Source organism: Mus caroli, chromosome 1 (genome assembly GCF_900094665.2).
Source record: "Mus caroli chromosome 1, CAROLI_EIJ_v1.1, whole genome shotgun sequence".
Classification (NCBI taxonomy): domain Eukaryota; kingdom Metazoa; phylum Chordata; class Mammalia; order Rodentia; family Muridae; genus Mus; species Mus caroli.
Genome location: NC_034570.1, coordinates 119,871,925 through 119,891,464, shown reverse-complemented (window position 1 = coordinate 119,891,464; position 19,540 = coordinate 119,871,925). Strand labels below are relative to the sequence as shown.

Sequence of the window (19,540 nt, the reverse complement as noted above, 5' to 3'; positions counted from 1 at the left end):
CATGAGGGTCAACTTACTTTAAAAAAAATTATTCATTATTTATATGAGTACACTGCAGCTGTCTTCAGACAGACACTAGAACAGTGCATCAGATCTCATTACACATGGTTGTGAGCCACCGTGTGGTTGCTGGGAATTGAACTCAGGACCGTTGGCAGAGCAGTCAGTGTTCTTAACCACTGAGCCATCTCTCCAGCCCCAACTTACTTTTTTCTATTGAAGTTTTTTTAATTTTTTTTTTAAGGTATTTTATGTGCATACGTGTTCTAGAAGCCTACATGTAGGTTTGGTGTCTGTGGAGTCAGGTGAGTGCTTTGGATTCCCTGGAACTGGAGTTACAGATGTTAGTGAGCCACATGTGGGTGTTAGGAATTGAACCAGGGTCCTCTACAAGAGCAAGTGCTCTTAAGCTCTAAGCCATTGCTCCAGCACTCAATTTACTTTTTATAAAATTAGTGAGTTATCACAGGAAGGGATGTTGCCAGGCAGCAAATGCCTGCTGAGCATAGACAAAGACTGGAGTCTCATATCCAGGACCACAGGGGGAAAAACCATAAATAAAAACAAATCACATCAGATGTTATAATTTTAGAAGGCAAAACAAAAAAGATATACACCACAAAAAGTCAATTATTTTCAGGAAATTATTTCAGAAAAAATGCTTTCTTTACTATTATTTTTTGTTTTAATTTTGACATATGGTGCTGTTACACAGCCCAAGTGTACCTTAACCCTGTGATCTTCCTAGCCTTAGCCTACATAGTGCTAACATAGGCATATGTCACTAGTCCCAGCTAGAATATCATTTTAAAAGCTTTTATAGCAAGTTATAATTATAAGATGTGTGCATATATCTAACGAGTGGAGAGGTTACATGATGTCACAGAACACATGTGAAGCTACATGACAATTCCGTGGAGCTGGGTCTTCCCCTCTCCCTTTACACAAGTCAGGAATCAGATTCAGGCTGTCAGGCGTGTGCAGTAAGCATCTTTACCTGTCCAGACATCGAGCAAGCTAGCAACAACTTTGAAATCTTCTTAACTTAAAATATACACTGTTTATATTCTTTGACATGGGCCATATTACTAGGCTTCAGGAAAATCTGACATTAAAAGGAGTCATATTTGAGACAAAAAATTTTATAGTTTAGCTAGAACGATCAGAAGATGCCAAAGCATGTGGGGAAATACCTGTTGCACGTGTAATGTAGGGCTAGTGAACAGAAAAAAGAGCCCAAACACTAAGAACAGAAAACTTTCAGGTATAGCAGGTTAAGGACACAAAAGTTTGGATGTGGAACTGTGCTAATTATGACTCTTATCTGCAATGGGAGTTGTTGACTACACTGTACAAGAAGCAAGAAATGAGTATTTTCACTGGAATGACCAGTCCAAAAGTAGGTCTAAAGAGTTAGGAGACAGCACTGATACAGCAGACTCCCCTGTGCAGGTTGACTGAAATGCCTCTGCACAGAATCTGTACCTCCCCCAATGACAAAGAACTCAAACTGCTCTATAGAAATCAACTATAAAATTTAATCTCAATTCTTTAATTTATGTAACACAGGTTTTAATTAAACTCATTAAAATTTGTAACAGGACACAACCAGGATGGAAACAGGAATGAGCTCATTAAGATCAGTGAGACAGCTTTCTGTGTGTCTGTGGGATTGCATCAATGAGTGCACATATGTGTACAAACCAGAGATCACCTTGGGTATCATTGCTCAAGAGCTGTGCACCTTGTTTTCTTAAAATAGTCTCTCATTAGTTCTGAGTACACCAATCAGGCCAGGTTGGCTGGGAATCAAGTCCCAGAAATCCACCTCTCTCTCCCTTGCCAGCGCTACAGTGATAAGTATCATACTATGTCTGTTGTTATGTAGGTAATAGGGACCACACTCAGGTGCTCAACCTTGTAAAGCAATCACTAATTGCTAAATTATTACCGAGCCCTTAATACAGTATCTAAAAATTGAGACTGGAGTTCAGTTCAAAACATTCTTTAAAAAATAAGACAAAAAGAAACCAAGATTGAGTTCTAATAATTTTTATACTTCCAGTAGTAGATTCTATTTGTTTCTTGTTCACCAAATAATTATCAAACTGAAAATGAGACAGAAAAATGTTTAAGAATACGGTTCATCAAGCCAGGTGGTGGTGGAATACATCTTTAATCCCAGCACTCTGACAGGTGGGTCTCTAAGTTTGAGGACAACCTGGTCTACAGAATGAGTTCCAGGAGAGCCAGGGCTACACAGAGAAGTTTCTCTGGGAAAAAAAGCCAAAACCAAAACCAAAACCAAAAAACAAACCCAAAAAACCACAACCCCTCCAAGATTTAATAGATTCTGTTCTTTGTTTCTGGTTATAGTCTGGAGGCCATCTCGCTTTACATAGCTCTGTAAAGGGCTTCTACTACCGAGACTATGAGAACCCAGCAGCTACTCACCAGCTCCCGGCCTTGCAGAACCTTCAGGTTATGCCCTCATCCCTTTATCACACAAAAGAAAGATATGATTTTCTACTCTTCATTTAAATGTGACTAGCGCTCTCTCTCTCTCTCTCTCTCTCTCTCTCTCTCTCTCTCTCTCTCTCTCTCACACACACACACACACACACACACACACACACCCCTGAGATCCTCAAAGATTGAGCATAATAGAATCTTAATGTAAAGGATAAAGTAAAACTGGAAACAAAGTAACGTCCAGAGCTGAAAACCTTGGCATGGAGACAACTCACCTGTGTGCTGTGCAGGCTGTGGCAGTGGTTGGTTTAGGTGTGAACTGTGATGGACAGAAGGGATAGGGCGGTACTGAGGCTGGCTGGAGTGATAGTGGCCTGGAGCACAGTAACAGGCTGGCATCTATAATTATAAGTAACAAGGACAAAAATTAGTTTCATTTGGAAAAGTAATTTTTCCATGAAGCACATTCAATGAGCAGTAATTATAATATAAACCCTTTTAAATCCAACTGGATTTTCCAATTTAAATGGAAAAAAAATATAAAGTCCAGGTTTCAGGTATCTGTAAAAGGATATCCTCCCGTGGGCGTGGCAACAAATGCCTTTAATTTTAGCATTCTGGACACAGAGGCAGGGGGATCTCTGTGAGTTCGAGGCCAACTTAGTCTGCATAGTGACTTCCAGGTAAGCCAGGGCTAAATAGAAAGACCCTGTCTCAAACAAAACAAAACAATCCCTCAAACCAAACCACACAGAACAAAAGACATTTACCACAGTGCTCACTAATCACTTTTAGCTGTTAATTTTTTCTTTTTTTTTTTTTTTNTTTCTTTTTTTTTTTCCGGTTTTTGAGACAGGGTTTCTCTGTGTAGCCCTGGCTGTCCTGGAACTCACTCTGTGGCCTAACTCGAGGCTGGCCTCGAACTCAGAAATCCGCCTGCCTCTGCCTCCTGAGTGCTGGGATTAAAGGCGTGCGCCACCATTGCCCGGCTTTAGCTGTTAATTTTATTACTTTTTTTTTTTTTTTTAATAAAACCAAGTTTGCTTGGCTGAAATACTACTGAAAGCTACCATTGCTCATGGCTGCTTCCAGACCTCGAAGATCTGAGGACACCACATAATTTGGACGCAGGACTTGGGGAAGTGGAGTTGAACTGACTGGAAGCCTCCTCCCTGAGGAATAGCTCTCACACTATCAAAAGGTGCTATGCAAGCTACCAATGAAAAAAAAAAAGCAATCAACAACCCTACCTACCTGTACATGCTACAAATCACAACAATGCAAGCCGGATAAGGTATCCCCAGTGGTATAAAACCAGCACTTTTATCTATGGGGTAGCAACAGCTGTCTAATTGGAGGGAGTCCATGCTTGCTTGGTACATACACCTCGTCTGTGGCTGGAGAGGTTATAAATGCTGGTGAGAACCCATAACCATTTTTTTTCCCAAGCCAATATTTAAAATTATACTCTATTTATCCTTATACAGGCAAATAAGTGTAGCAGCCTCCATCAAGAAACCTTTTTGCAACAGAGACCATTACAGAGATTCACAACTATTTAAAACGGAGAGAGTAAGTATCAGTGAGGTGCCCATGCCCAGTTGAAAACATTTTACCACCTAAACCTGAGGTTTAAAGAAAATCTTTGAAGAGGGGTCAAGTGGAAAGACAGTAAGAAGATGATCAGAATACCTTCTAGATAGTGTGTTTAGATATTACCCATTTCTTTTTCGAGATAGGGTCTCACACTGTAGTCATTGTTGATCTGGAATTCTGTCTAGGCTGACTACTGACTAGCTTCCCGACTTGCTTTTGTTTCATCATGGTATTTCATCACAGTACTAGTAACCCTAAGTAACACATACACTTATTATGTTTTCCTAAGATATTAAATCAAACAAACAAACAAAAAAAAAACAACCCACTCTCGGAGTCAGAGGGAAATTCAAAGCACACATACAGTGAGTTGTAACTAAATGTTATATGGCTGCTCCCTAGGCATTTGACAATCTCCAGAGATAACCATGGGCTTTATTTACACTACCTCACAAATTGTTCCCAAGTTAGAGGTTCCTGTGAGAGAAAGAACATGAAAAAACAACACACCTGTGGTGAGGGCTGAGGAAGAAACCCCTGCTGCTGGAGCACAGGCTGGTTGACAGGATGCCCAGAGGCAGAGAAACTGGCAGTGGGGACTGACTGCCCAGGTGGTAGGGAAGGAGGAGGGGGAGGTGGTGGAGGTGGTGGTGGAGGATGTGGAGGTGCTGTCGTCACGATGTAACCAGACTGCTGTGGAGACTGTAGAACAACAGTGGACTGGAACATGGTGGCATGAGGGTCAGAACCATCAGCTGATGGCTGGCGGGCAAGACTCATATGGCTGAACTGAGAGCCAAGGTTATCCTGTTGAAAAAAAGTTGGCCATCAGTCAGCCTTTCATTCATGGGCCAAACCTACCAATGCAAAGTGCTACACATACACCCCCACCCTACACCCCACATCCCTTTGAGTATCTCAGAGAATAGCCTCAAAATCATTACATAGCTGAAAATTTCATGAATTTCTGATCCTCCTGTCTCCACTTCATGAATGCTGGAGAACAGCCATAAATCACAATGTCTAATTTGTGCAGGGCTTAGGATGGAACCCAAGACAATTTGATATGAGGCAAGCACTCTTGTAACTGAGCTATATTACCCAAGTCCTACACTTTATATATTTGTAAGCAAGCTGTAGCAGTATATGCATGGGCATCACATGCATGTATAACAGATAAGATATAAGACAGCAGGTTCAAGAAAATGAGAACTCTTATGTAGGAGGGAAGATATATTATAATGATATTAAATATTATTTATAAAATATTCCTAATGGAAATCATAGCATGGGAAAAAGATGAGAGTGCATTTTTCAGTTACATATATTTAATGAAGTTTAAATGTTGACTTAGGTTCAGAAGCAAACCTGGACATTTTTAAATTACATACTTAGTATTTTCTGTGAGAAATTACTTTTAAATAGCTCTTTTCTTCTGCATTTCCAACCATCAAAATCTAACTAGTCATTACCTTTTTTTTAATATGTCAGAAAATAATATAGCCATAATTTCTCAGTCTGCCACTCAATTTAAACAGGAGGATACTTTATATCAAAGTGTCCTGTTTCTGGATCATTGCTAAGTAACCAGTGGACTCCAGCCACGGCTATGATTTATGTGCCATATGACATATAGCTCCTTACTTGACAGCCTAAGCATTATCTCTTATTGGTCACTCAAAGACAGTATAGGGTTAAAATGAAATGCCCGCTCTTAGGAAGCAACAGACTTAGAATATATGGAAACGATTTCTTATATGAAAATACTCCTAGTTCTAAATTACAAAATAATACGGCTAAATATTAAAAAAGTAGTATAAGTACAAGGGTCATTAATAAAAGATAATGTTTCCTTGTTTAATAACAGTTTTATTCCATGTGCATGGGTGTGAGGGTGTCAGACTTCCCTAAAACTGGAATTAAAGACATTGTGGGCTACCACGTGGGTGCTGGGGATTGAACCCTGGTCCTCTGAAGAACAACTAGCACTCTTAACCAAAGGGCCACCTCTCCAGCCCTGTGGTTCTCTTTCTTGTAGGCTGAAAGCTATTTCATAAAATCATTGAGAGATTAAACTGATAAATATTGTCGCCTCAATTCAAAGCAAAAGCATCCAACATAGGACAGGTCAACATAGAATCCCTAGTAAAAGCAAGCAAGTTTTTCAGGAAGTTCACTTTAAAGAAAGCAATTTTTTTTTTTTTTAAAAGTAGAAGCTAGTTTATTTATGGAGCTATGGAAAAAGATGCAATGTTTTAACATCACAAAGCTAATTACTTGCAGTGTGGGCCTGATCTCACAGACACCGACAACTATAATTCAGGGCATACTTTGGATAAGGGTATTATCTTACAGTGAGAAATTAAGTGTCAAGTGATCTCTGATAAAGTCAGAAGTCCTCTGTAGCTACATGCTGCAATCCATCTAAAGGAACTGCTTCTGACCTACTGTACCTAACCAGTACTTAAAAAGGAAAGCTGCCTGTTCTGACTAGATTTATGTCAACACAATACAAACTAGAATCACGTGGGAAGATGGACTCTCAATTAAGAAAATGACTCAATGGGGCTGGAGAAATGGCTCAGCAGTTAAGAGCACTGACTGCTCTTTCAGAGGTCCTGAGTTCATTTCCCAGCAACCACATGGTGGCTCACAACCATCTGTAATGTGATCCGATGCCCTCTTCTGGTGTGTCTGAAGACAGTGTACTCATATACACCAAATAAATAAATAAATAAGTAAATAAATCTTAAAAAAAAAAAAAAAAAAAAAAAAAAGGAAAATGCCTCAGTAAAACTAACCTGTCAGTAAGTCTGTGGTACGTTTTCTTAAATAGTGATTGATGTCATAAGGGCCAGCCCATTGTGGGTGATGCCACCACCGGGCAGGTACGTATTCTTGGGTTGATAAGAAAGCAGGCTGAGTAAGGCATGAGTATCAAGCCAGTGAGCAGCAGCCCTGCATGGCCTCCGCTTCAGTTCCTACCTACAGTTTCTTGCCTTGAGTTCATGCCCGGACTTCCCACAGAAATATAGTCTGACTCCTGAGGTAAGATGAAATAAACTCTTTCCTCCCATCTTGCTCTTAGTAATGGTGTTTTAATTAGAACTCTATGACATGGCCACTCCAGGACTACATAGAGTCAAAACTGACTTCAATTTAAAAAAAAACAAACTAAAATATCTGAGACTACTTAGTTCAGAACATTCAACCTGAAAACTTCCCTTTTGAAAAATAGGAATAATATTAAGTCTTTTATAGTTACTATAAGTTGATATAATCACTGTCTTATGAAAAGGAATAAATTATTATTAATAAGAATTAGAAAAAAACCTTTGTTACCTATGTAACTTCCTGTAAAAGAACAAATCACACTGACCACAGTCTGAAGCATTCATCACACAATGCCCATAGTAACAGTGAGATGAAAGGAGATACAGTACCACGGAGTACTGCTGGGTGGGTGAGACTGGCAGGAGCGGGGATGGGTAGGGGGCTGGAGAGCACTGAACAGGCTGAGAAGAGGACTGCAGAGGACCAACAGGCTAGGAATAACAGGTGGGCAAACAGTTAATGTCAGAAGAAAATGTTACAAGAAGTGCATAGCATGGAAATTTACACTTTGGGGCAACAGCTTTACATTTATAAAGTCATAAAAACTATAAGAGATTCAACAAGAAAAATAGTATCAAGTGAATTTAAAACAGCAAGAATATACCTAGGCTCAAGTTGATTTCATAATGAGAATAATAACTTTTATGTCATTAATAGAAACATCATTAGCCACTTGAAACCCTATTATCTGAGTTATGTCAGTAAAAACAAAACTTCTTACTCTTATTTTTATGACAGGGGTTTTTTATGACAGGGCTGTTCTGTTTAAGTTGCTCTATACTACTAAATTATAAATAAAAACCTTATAAATTTCTACAGCAGCTGTACCAATCCTCTTATTTGATGAAGCATGTTTAAATTCTCGGAGACAATGTTCTGAAAACTTCACCACTGTGTGAAAAAACTGCAAGAATAACCTGCTTGGTGACTGGGGAGAAGTCTCAGCGGCTAAGAGCATGTACTCTTGCAGAGGATCCAGGTTCCGTCCCCAGAGCCTACATGGTTGCTCACATCCATCTGTAACTCTAATACTAGGGAATCTAATGTCCTCTTTTGACCTCCAAAGGCATTACATAATCACATGGTGTGTGTGTGTGTGTGTATTTTTCTCAACAGGCAACTTAAATACATATGCACATAAAATAAATCTTAATAATCACGACAGGACCAAAACATATCTACATACACAAACACACATCATTGTCTAGGAAGAATACAATCTTTTCCTCCTGGCTAAATGATAAATATATTTTTATTAGAAGAATTCATGGTAGGAACTGAGGAATTAGACACTATAGATCTTCAGCCAAACACTCTTGTTTCAAGGAGAGGAAAATTGCTTTCCAAAGGCACTAAAAACAGGTGATTCACTGTAATCTACTTTATAGATGAAAAACCAGATGAAGATAGATTAAGTGATTTTTTACTGTGCTAGTTAAGCAAGCAGATGAAGGATTCAGATAATTTTGATCTGATAAACATTCTTCTGGTTAAACTGTATATTCACCAATGAATCCTGTACTGGCGAATGTTGCTGAAAAGAATAATTTTAAAATGCAAATAATGAAGTAGGAGTGTGCAGGGAATAATGACAACTCAGATTTACAATGATTACTCTTTTACAACAAAATCAACAGAATAGTCTAAAAGTCTAAAAGTGTCAGATCAGCTGAGAGTCCCACACAACAAGATTAAAACAAAAGCAGAAAAGAAATAAAAGCTGAATGATCTGGAGTTCTGGTGGTCCCTGAGAAACCTCTCAGCTACCAAATCAACTAGCTGAGGGCAGCCTGAAGCATGGTAACCAAGTACAAGTGGCTAGAAATCTACTACTGCCTACTTGATGCATTAAGTAACATGAACAATAAGATATAATCCTTTATCAGTCAATCTGACCTACTCAAGTTGTCAGATGTGAAAGAATACAAGATGAGCCCCCATGGTATGAATGAATGTCTTCCAGAGTGCAAAATGGCAGAGAGAACAAAGTAAAATCCTGACACCAAATTGACAAGGAAAAGTCTTAGTGTTTCCCTCTTGTAGAAACATCCACATAGTGACTGATTTTATGTCGTATTCAGGAAATATAGCACTCCTGAAGGGGCTGTTTTTGAAATTCATAGATATACAGTGTTGGTTATGTGACATTGTACAAATCATTTATCTCAGAATATGCAAAAGATAGTAATAGGATATCATTACGTCAGTGAGTTTTTGTTTCTGATAGGATCTAGCTGCAATGTTTTTTGTTTTTGTTTTTAAATGTTTAAATTAAATCAATCAGAGAATTGGATTTTTACTTCAAGATCTGAAATTCAGCTTTTGAATGCTTGTTTCAAAACTACATTCTCCATTCCTCCATCTAGGATGGTCTCAAAACTACATGGGACAATGTTACTTCTAAACTTGATCTTAACCACAGGTCTGAGAATCGATAGGCAAAATTATTCCTAAGACACAATAATCTGAGACATATAACCATAAACAAATCCTTGAAATTTTTAAAAGCTGTACTAACCTTATTTCCATCAAATTAAGTAAAAGTGGAAGTCAGTCCTATAAAGCTCCTGGTGAAACACAGCAGTGTAAAGGCAGTTATATAACAGCAAAGTAAAGAAATTCCTCGGAAACAATTTGAATGAAGTCAAGGCAAAGTGGGACAAGGAAGGTGTTGTATGTAGCCTCAGGCAGGATTAAGAAGGTCGTACAGAATTCTCTGGCAGAGCTTAATACAATCTCTTCTAGGTACATGGACGTTTTTGTATGGTCTTAAAAGTTTCTCTAAAATGTTTTAATCCCTACTTGAGGCATCAAAGCAAAGCAAAAGAAATCTACCTAGAAATCTAGCCTAGAATCTTACCTGTAGAAGGCGACCAATGGCTTTCACTACTTTCATATACCGGAAAGTGTAACTCACTACTTATGTACATCCTTCATCCCACAAGACACCGTAAACTAAATGACACATCTTATAAGAAAATGATATCAAGTTTCTTCACTTCAAGCTTATCACTGCACATCTCTTACGAGAAATTACACTAAAGGAGATTCGCCAGAGGAGCGTTTATATGATCTTGTAGCGAAACAGGTGTATGAGTGCTACATAATCTTTAAAAGCTGGTGTGAACGTAGGGATTATACAGATATTATCACTCTCTAAACATAGATAACAAATTATTAGGGAACAAAAAGAAAATGTAGATATGTATGTATAAGCTCTAAATTACTTATATAAATTCAAGGTATGATTAAGAAAGCTTTTAAAGCCAAGCATGGTGATCCACAGCTTTAATGCCAGCACTTGCAAAGCATAAGCAGGCAGACCTCAGTAAGCTCTAGGCCAGCCTGATCTACACTGCAAGCTCCAGGTCAGCTGAGACCTATTTAAAAAACAGAAACAAACAAACAAACAAAAAACCTCTCAGGAGCCTGAGAGATGGTTTAGTGGGTAAAAATATTTGCTGATAAGCCTGACAAACTGAGTTCTATCTCCAAGATACACATGGTGGAAGGAAAGAATCAACTCCTGTAAGTTGTTTTTTGTTCTATACGTGCATGCTGTTGTGTGCATGAACACATGCACAAATAAATAAATAAACACTGCACTCTCAGAATCCACTCAAGCCCTGCAGTAGAAAAGAGTACTCTGCTTGGCTTGAGCAGCCCAGTGCCAGTTTTTCTGTTGGATTTATTCAATTTTAATAACTCACTTTACTCACTAGGCCAATGAGCAATCTTTGTTTTTCTTCTTCTTCTTGTCTACTTCTTATTTTAAAATAGGGATAAAATACTTACCAGTCAGGCCCTGAGATACTATCACTCCCTCTTTTTCTAATACATCCTCAGTATTTTTTTGTTGTAAGTATCTGTAATTAACATTTTCTTCCTGTGACTACTGAGTGGGACATCACTGGGAACAGAGTATTAAAGCTCTAAGAGATACTTACCTGGCTACCTCAGTCATTAGCCCTACATATGCAAAGGCAGGTGAGCTTAGCATTACAGAATCATGGGTTTGTGCACCTGTGAGAACATGTGACTGGCTGCTGGCTGCTGAGGTGGTGGGGGTGGCAGAGGTGGCTGTGGAGGACCAGGCACTTGGGTTCGAACTGGCTGTTGAGTCATAGGAGGATTGTACACAACTGGACTTCCATCTGGGTTTAAGAAGGGCTGACCTGAAAAGTTGAAAAAAATGAGGAAAGAGTCAATGTACAACAGGACTGAAAATAAAACTGTCACTACTGATTTCATACCCATCCGAGCTCAGTGGATAATCAAAATATTTTTTTTCTTTGAGGGACTGGAGAGAGATGGCTTAGCAGTTAAGAGGACTGGCTGTCCATCCTGAGGACCCAAGTTTGGAGCCTATCACCCATGTGGCAATTCACATGGGTGACAGGCTCATCTGTTAACTCTAGGTCCAGGGGATCTGATGCCCTTTTCTGGTCCCTGTAGATACTGCAGTCATATGGAGCATGAATGTATATGCAAGCAAAAACATTCAATCACTAGAAATGAAAATAAAATTTTCAATGTATTTTCTGGAAAGTTGTGAGTTCCAGATCTCATTCTGCCAGGTACTCAATCACAAGACCATGGGAAAAGGGTCAATAGCATTCTGGACAGCCTCACCGTGGACATTAGGGCTGACATGCATCTCAGCTCAAACAGAAAATGCCTGACTCCAAGGTATCAGGAAAGCATTCACAAAATTTCAAGGAGGTGGGAAGTAATCTAGGTTATAGGCCATACTGAACATATGTCACTTTAAAAAAGACAGGCTGAAGCTAGGAAGTAGTGGTGCCTTTAATTCCAGCACTCAGAGGAGGCAGTGAGTTCAAGGCCACCATAGTCTGTCTACAGAGCGAGTTCCAGTACAGCCAGGGCTATACAGAGAAACCCTGTCTTGGAAATTCAAAACTAAACAAATAAAACAAACAAAAACCCCCAAACAAAAAACCCCTCAGACAAATGAAAACCATGTTTAAAATATAAATAAATGACAGCTTTAAATGAGTAATTATAGAACCAACTTAATGGCAACAGATTATGCATAATAAAATATTACATAAAAACTTGTGTCTAGCAATGTATTTCAATTTCCCTACTTTAAGTGGGAATTTCTCCTACTAAAAGTGCCAGTATAAAGGTCATGAATGAAGAATTTAAAGCATGAGCTCATGTAGGTGATGGGAAATGAACCTGGGTCCTCAGAAAGAGAAGCCAGGGATTTTAAATGACTGAGTCATCTCTTTAGCCCTTTAGAAAATATTTTGCTTATAACGAACAAAGTAGGGTTCGGACAAATACTCTATCAAACTGTATATGGTTAAAAGTAAATGTGTAATAATATTAATTATCATCGGTTAATGACAAGGACTAAGAATATATATTATCAATATTAATTTATAACAACTACCTTTTAAAAAAAAAGAAATAAAGAAGGAAGGAAGGAATGTATTTTAGATTTTCTTAAGTAGAAAGCAATTACCAAGCTGGTGATAGTGGCACATGCCTTTAATCCCAGAAGAGGTAGAGGCAGGTGGCTCTCTGAGTTCGAGGTATAAAGCATGATTCAGAACAGCCAAGAGTATACACAGAGAAACCCTGTCATGAACCACCTCCAAAGAAAGTAATTACCATATTCTCAGACATTAGAAGAAGAAGTTTTTTTCTACTTGGTTCTTACTCATAAAGTACATTTAACTTGCCACAAAATAAAAATGCTATGCCGCATAAAGCTCTCTCAAAGGCAGTCGAGTATCTCTAATGGAATGAATTGTTGTTTAAATATAGTCAAGCTCTTATTTAGTCTACACATCATAGATGGCACATGAGGAATATTGTCTTACAAGATAAATAAAATTTTTAACATTTTGGAGCCTAAACATTTCTATTAAAGTTTTTAGGACAAAGACAATTATTTATCAAAATTAAAAAGCTAACAAAATACGTACATTTAAATAACACATCTTTAAAAGTACCCCAATTTTTAAATATTTTCTGCTATGTTAACTACAATAAACTCTCTCTCTGGATACCCACCTGTTTGTGGGTTGATCAGAATACTGCCAGGTGGTATGCCAGTTGCTTCCAAGGGAAGCAAAAGGAAGCTAGTGCTAGGAGATGCACCTTGACCACTGAGGCCACCATCAAAGGAAAGAGAACTGTGATTGCTGGCTGCCGGGTAGATGACAGGTGCGCCATGAGAAGACTGGCTAAGAGCTGAACCTGGGAGAGGCTGCTGGGTGTGAGAGAGAGAGCCTGTAGAGGACCCTACACTACCTGAAGACTCAGATCCTAGGGGAAGAGTAATGGAAAACACGGAATTAAAAAAAGAAACTTCGTATAAAGATACAAGTTTAAAAATCCTAATAATACAATTCACAATATACAACATGCAGTTACAAAATGACAACAAGGCTTCTATAATTTACTGCCTAATGGTTCTTTTAGCTTATCCTAAATATAATTTTAATATAGCGAACAACAGCACTGAAACTGTCAGGAAAATCATAGCCAAAGCATGCAATTTACCAAGTTTACAGTCACCCAAGCCACAGACAGCCACAGAAACATACTACTGACACTCTCAAAAGGACATGTTATATACATTTTACCATTTAAATTAACTTAGAGATATAGATTACAAATTCCCCAAGAAAAAGAACTTAGCACAGCCAAATGCCTAAAACCTCACATTTCAGAAATGCTTATCTATAAGAACACAGAAAGATTAAGTATGGTGTGGGAAACAATAAATATGATGAATTATCTACTAAAAGAAGCAACAGCCAAGTTTCACTACGGAATTTCATCTCAGTTCATAACTAGAATCTTCCTATAACGTAAAGTCAACTACCTTTTCTTCCCTTTATCTAGTGACAGGAATAGTATGAAAAATATTTCAAATAATTATGTTAACATCAGTTTAAAATTTATTTCATACCATACTTTATCTAATATCATGGCTGAATTTTGATTGCTCTGACTTTAGAGTCTATCTCACAGTGACTGAGCTATTACTAACTTGGAAAGCATAAAGGTACTGAAATGAAATGTACAAATTCAGATCGTACTTGTAGTTAATTAGGTTGTATCAAAGGATTCTAGTGAGTAATTATGATGCACTATGCAGAATGCCTTCTGAAGAAAGCCTTTATTAAAAGTCATATTCGAATGACATTTAACTCTATCACATATCTTTTATCTTTTTTTCTGAGACAGGGTTTCTTAGAAATTAAGTTGTCCTAGAACTCAAGAGATCCACCTGGGGGAACATTATCACTTTTACCTACTAAAGGATTAGAACATTCCACTGTCTCTTATGATAAAATAACACGTTATTCTTTAAATTTTATTTTTACTTATCATTATTATTATTAGTATTAGTAGTAGTGTGTACATGTGTGTGTGTATGCATGTATGGAAAGAGTAATGATTGGCTGAGTAATATGAGTGGCCCCAAGTTTTTAAAAATGTTTTTTTAGGCCAGGCATGGTGGTGTGCATGTCTTTAACTCCAGTATCTGGGAGGCAAAGGCAGATGACTCTTGCACTCTCTAAATGACTTCCTCACAATATTTATTTTCCTTTTGTTATGACCAAATTGCAGTATATACAGATAAGTATACAAATCTTAAAAAACACTCATAAAAATTTAATGACTTTAGCCTATGGTATTATATCAACTAAGATACTTGCAATAGATTTATATTTTAAGGTGGGAATGCAATTCAAAAGCATTAGCAATTTAAAGCATTAAAATATTAAACAAGTAGCCGGGCGTGGTGGCGCACGCCTTTAGTCCCAGCACTCGGGAGGCAGAGGCAGGCGGATTTCTGAGTTCAAGGCCAGCCTGGTCTACAAAGTGAGTGCCAGGACAGCCAGGGCTACACAGAGAAACCCTGTCTCGAAAAAAACAAAAAAAAACAAACAAACAAAAAAGAAACAATATTGTTGCCTTAATATACCTTCCAAATGTAGTTGTACAATATGCATTTTATGTTTAACCTAATCCAAACAGGCTAGAGAGAAATAGCCATTTCTGACTTCCATGTTTATTTTGAGATTAAAAAAACAGAGATATACAAAAGTCCTCAAAGACACATGAGATTTTGTATGCTCTGCTCCTTAGTGAAAATGAAAGAAGTTGCTATGACCAATGGATCTGAAGTAAAGCAGCCAAAAGAACTAGCAGATTATTGAAATTTCTGCTTATAGTTGTAGGTGTATTATTTCTCTTTGGTTTTTAAGTTTATTAAAATTTTTTCAGAATTGTATTCATTTTTTATAGAATAAGTCATGAAAAATGCAACCAATATCTGACAGTATGGGCTACATCTAACATTATGCAATCCTAGGTAAGAAGCCATACTTTGCAACCATAAATAGGCAAGGAAGAATGTCCAGTCACCTCCTACACACAAGAAATGAGCCAGTGAGCTATCACATTAAGTTTATATAGCAACAGACAAAGAGATTTATTTCCGTTTATAATTCTATCTAGAGGTCAAAATGAATCCTAATGTCAATATGGCACTCTGCTTTGTAGGTGTCTACAGAGCTGAAGGTAACTTTACATTGTGGGATAATTAGAACCATGTGACGAGGAGCTAAGGCTTCAGGCAAAGTAACATTCTGACTGCACAGTTCTAAGTAGACACTTATACCTGTTTTTGAAAGCCTGCCTATGCTTTTGCTGCTTCCAGAACTATCACCTCTTGTCAGGACTGAGATTCCGCTAAAGCTGCTGGCTTTGGTTACAGCGGGTTTCAGGTTTCTGAGGGAGCTGTCTGAATCTGTGCTGCTCCAGGGTCGTGGCTCTGAGTATTTCAACTCATTTTCAGTGCTGCTCTGATGGCTGTTTGTTGATCGGCCTGAAGCATCTTTATTAACTCTGTAATTTAGAAATAAAACATTGAAAAGTTAACTGGGGATGGGAGGGAAGAAAAAACTAATTTTTTAAACACTGTCTGAAAAACATGCTTCTATACCTAAATATCTGGCGCCTCTGCTGGGTACCAATAGTGTCCTCATCTTGGATTCTGTTGGCATTTTAATAAAACATTTTAATTGTTATTAGCATCAACTAGATAATAACTAGAATAGATATTAAAATTTTTCTTACCTTTTGTCAATAATGTAGTTTTCTTGGGAACACAGGGACTGGAAAGAAAAGGTAACAAGTTTGTCAAATACACATCTGTATGTCATCTGTACACCAATGTAACAACAACAACAACAATATCATCTATAGTAACTTTAAGAGTATACTCCTAAGGGCTAGAGAGATGGCTTAGCTGCTGAAGGCTAGGCTTACAACTAATATTATTATTCAAAAGTATTCAATATTAAAGTACTTTTGGTGGCTATAATTATGATATAATTACCCCTTTCAATTGTGAGATTTGGAAATTTGTTATGTTCTTGTTGATTCTCTGGAAATTACCCCAACTTCTGCTTAATAGTTCAGTTCGCCTGAATGCACTCTAAAGCCGTTGTCCCTTTTGCATGAGTCTACAATAGTTGCTTAATACTTCTGTCTGTTCTTACAGAACATAAGCTAGTAAGATTCAAGCAAACCAGAATTTGAATCCTATATTCTTTTTGATGCTTTGTCATACGTTTTAAGAAGGCTATTGAAATTTCAAATTCATTCTGAAAGTTCTTGACGTATGACCTGTTTTATTAATCATATACTTAAGGTTGACAGATTCTAGTTAATTCATGACTATTTGATTAGTGGTGACCAAGTTAATGAAGGGACTGGCAAGTCGGCTCAGGTTTAAATACACCTGATACCAAATCTGAAGCCCCGAGTCCAAGCCCTATGACACACATGGTGGAAGTTAGGAACCAACTCCTGAAAGTTGTCTTCTGACCTTCTTTCTCACACACATGCACACAGTCACAAATAATAAATGAGAAAAAAAATTAAAGGCTGATTGATTCACTGTACCACAAGTGACTACTTCTATTTGTGGCAGTGGTAACACAGACACCAACCATATGGATAAAGCAGAGAATAAACAGACAGGCATTAAGGACTTATAGTCAAATTCCTGCTGTGCTATTGATCTAAGCCAGGTAATAATCACTTCTGTTTGTATTACTGTAACAGTCTTCTAAAGAGTTTTGTAGTTACCAGATTTTGCCCTATTAATTCACATTATGGGGCAGAAGCCAAAGCAAGCTCTTTAAATTGCAATTCTCCCATCTTTCATGACTCCTTGACAGAAGGGTCAGGAACAAATGACCAACCACCTGTTTTTACGAATAAAGACTTACTGGAACACAACCATAACCATGTCATGTATTATGGTGGCTGTTGTACCAGAGCCACTTTTGAGCACATACAAATACATGACTCAAGATGCCTAAATATGGATTACATGGTCTTCTGTAGTAAGACTGAAACCTGCACCCGAAGTTCAGCTACCTAAGGCAGGAAGTTCCTGAGTATTTTTCCAGTCTAAAGCTCCCTTACTTATGGCATCTGCCAGCTATGTTCTGGCTACTCTAAAACATTCAGTTCTTTTTTTTTTTTTTTTTTAAGATTTATTTATTATTATATCTAAGTACACTGTAGCTGTCTTCAGATGCACCAGAAGAGGGCATCAGGTCTCATTACGGATGGTTGTGGGCCACCATGTGGTTGCTGGGATTTGAACTTTGGACCTTCGGAAGAGCAGTCGGTGCTCTTAACCACTGAGCCATCTCTCCAGCCCCCATTCAGTTCTTTGTATTTCAAGTTTTCCCTTCACTGAGAACCTCTGAAAATACTGATTTTTTTTTTTTTTCGACTTGAGCTTATGGGCTCTCAGAAGTGTACTCTCCCATGCCCTTCCTAGTTTGACTGTAGTGCTTCTCTCCTTGCTGTAAGTCTATTACACCTTCACGTGTCTCTGTGATTCACGCTACAACTAGTATGCCATTTAGCTTATAAAATACCGAAGTCAACATTTCTCTAATATGGATGCTGAGTTCAGTAGAACTGAATTAAATTTCCTACTCAGCCATTTTCTAGGTCTGTTTATTCTAGCTTCTTTGAATAGCTTTCTACTGCCTGATCACACTGACCAGAAAGGGTCATCTACTGGATTAAGACTGTCCATGCATATGGTCTTTAGTGTCCAGCATAGCACTTATAATAAATGCTCAATATTATTTGTTACATATCGCAAATTCTTATATTTTTGGTTGTGAGCCTAGCCTTTAACGGCTGAGCCATCTCTCCAGCCCACATATTGCAAATTCTTAATCAATGGTCTAAATTCTGATATTATTTACTGCTTTGTTTTGCTTTCAACACAGGGCACATCTCCTTTCTGTGTTAGAGGAATCATACATTATATTCATTTACATTGTATCCTTGAAAAGTACTAAGTACTGCAGAGAACAGGTGTATTATCGGTGTTGGTAAAGCCAAATATGCATAAAATAATTAGTCATGCAGATGTCTCTAAATATCATCATTTATAAAGTAGATAATGACTATTAATCTAAAAGATCAACTAACTTTATTTTATAAGACACAAATTACTAAGTTCACTACCAAAGTAAGATTTAAGTTAACAATGATATAAAAACTCTGTCACAAGCTTTAAAAAAGTTACACAAATAGCAACTTATTACCAAGCTCTATTGATTCCTGTGGTCTACCTGAGTTCAGTTTTGGTAAAACTTCACTCTTTTGTTTCAAGGTACTATCAAATTCACATGAACAAAACACCTATTTCAAAAACCTGACTTGATGTGTATGAACCAATATGGTTAAAAATAATATGAGCAATATTACTTGGGGCTAGAATATATAGAACATATGAAGTCCTAAGGGTAAGTTGGCACATACATCTTGGGAAAATATTCGGTCTCTAGCTCTCTGGTATTCTTCTTCTCTTTCTTCTATAGATTTGCTTCTTCTGTCATCTTTCAAACGTATTCTCATCTAAGGAGGAAAAACCGATTGAGTATTAGGAAAATGAACTATTGGTACATTTAAAGCTTGCACCTAAAATAATGTTCCATTTTTCTCAAAATTACCTGGCTATCATCTTTGTCAAAGCTAGAGTTATCTCTCTTAAGGATGTATCGTTTCTGAAAGTCTTCACCTCTATCATCCTTTATATGTTCATTAAATTTCTGATCAGGTCTGAAAAAAGAAACAAGACAAAGGAACAACAAATTTAATGTACAGTATTTACCTAAAAGTGGAAAATATTATATGCAAGGTAATAAAAGTGTTTCAATTTATCAGTGCTGCTTAAGACACAATACTGTGATCTCACTGTTATATCACAGTAGGATACTCATGAGGAGACACTTAAGACACAATACTGTGATCTCACTGTTATATC

At 37.6% G+C, this 19,540-nt stretch overlaps 1 protein-coding gene across 7 annotated transcripts in view; it reads right to left on the bottom strand.

Annotated features, from left to right (window-relative positions):
* Nucleotides 1-19,540, bottom strand: part of R3hdm1 (R3H domain containing 1) — a 134,432-nt gene that overhangs the window by 37,158 nt on the left and 77,734 nt on the right. For 4 of the 7 annotated variants that reach the window (XM_021171515.1, XM_029480789.1, XM_029480798.1 and 1 more), the window contains 10 exons: nucleotides 19,227-19,335; nucleotides 19,036-19,131; nucleotides 16,312-16,349; nucleotides 16,178-16,228; nucleotides 15,854-16,080; nucleotides 13,228-13,482; nucleotides 11,206-11,357; nucleotides 7,512-7,613; nucleotides 4,579-4,875; nucleotides 2,748-2,871 (listed from right to left, as the gene is read on the bottom strand). In XM_021171515.1, the coding sequence (XP_021027174.1) occupies nucleotides 2,748-2,871; nucleotides 4,579-4,875; nucleotides 7,512-7,613; nucleotides 11,206-11,357; nucleotides 13,228-13,482; nucleotides 15,854-16,080; nucleotides 16,178-16,228; nucleotides 16,312-16,349; nucleotides 19,036-19,131; nucleotides 19,227-19,335 (1,451 nt within the window). The remainder of the gene's footprint in view (nucleotides 1-2,747; nucleotides 2,872-4,578; nucleotides 4,876-7,511; nucleotides 7,614-11,205; nucleotides 11,358-13,227; nucleotides 13,483-15,853; nucleotides 16,081-16,177; nucleotides 16,229-16,311; nucleotides 16,350-19,035; nucleotides 19,132-19,226; nucleotides 19,336-19,540) is intronic. The other 3 variants (XM_021171767.2, XM_029480795.1, XM_029480792.1) reach the window with 2 other exon arrangements.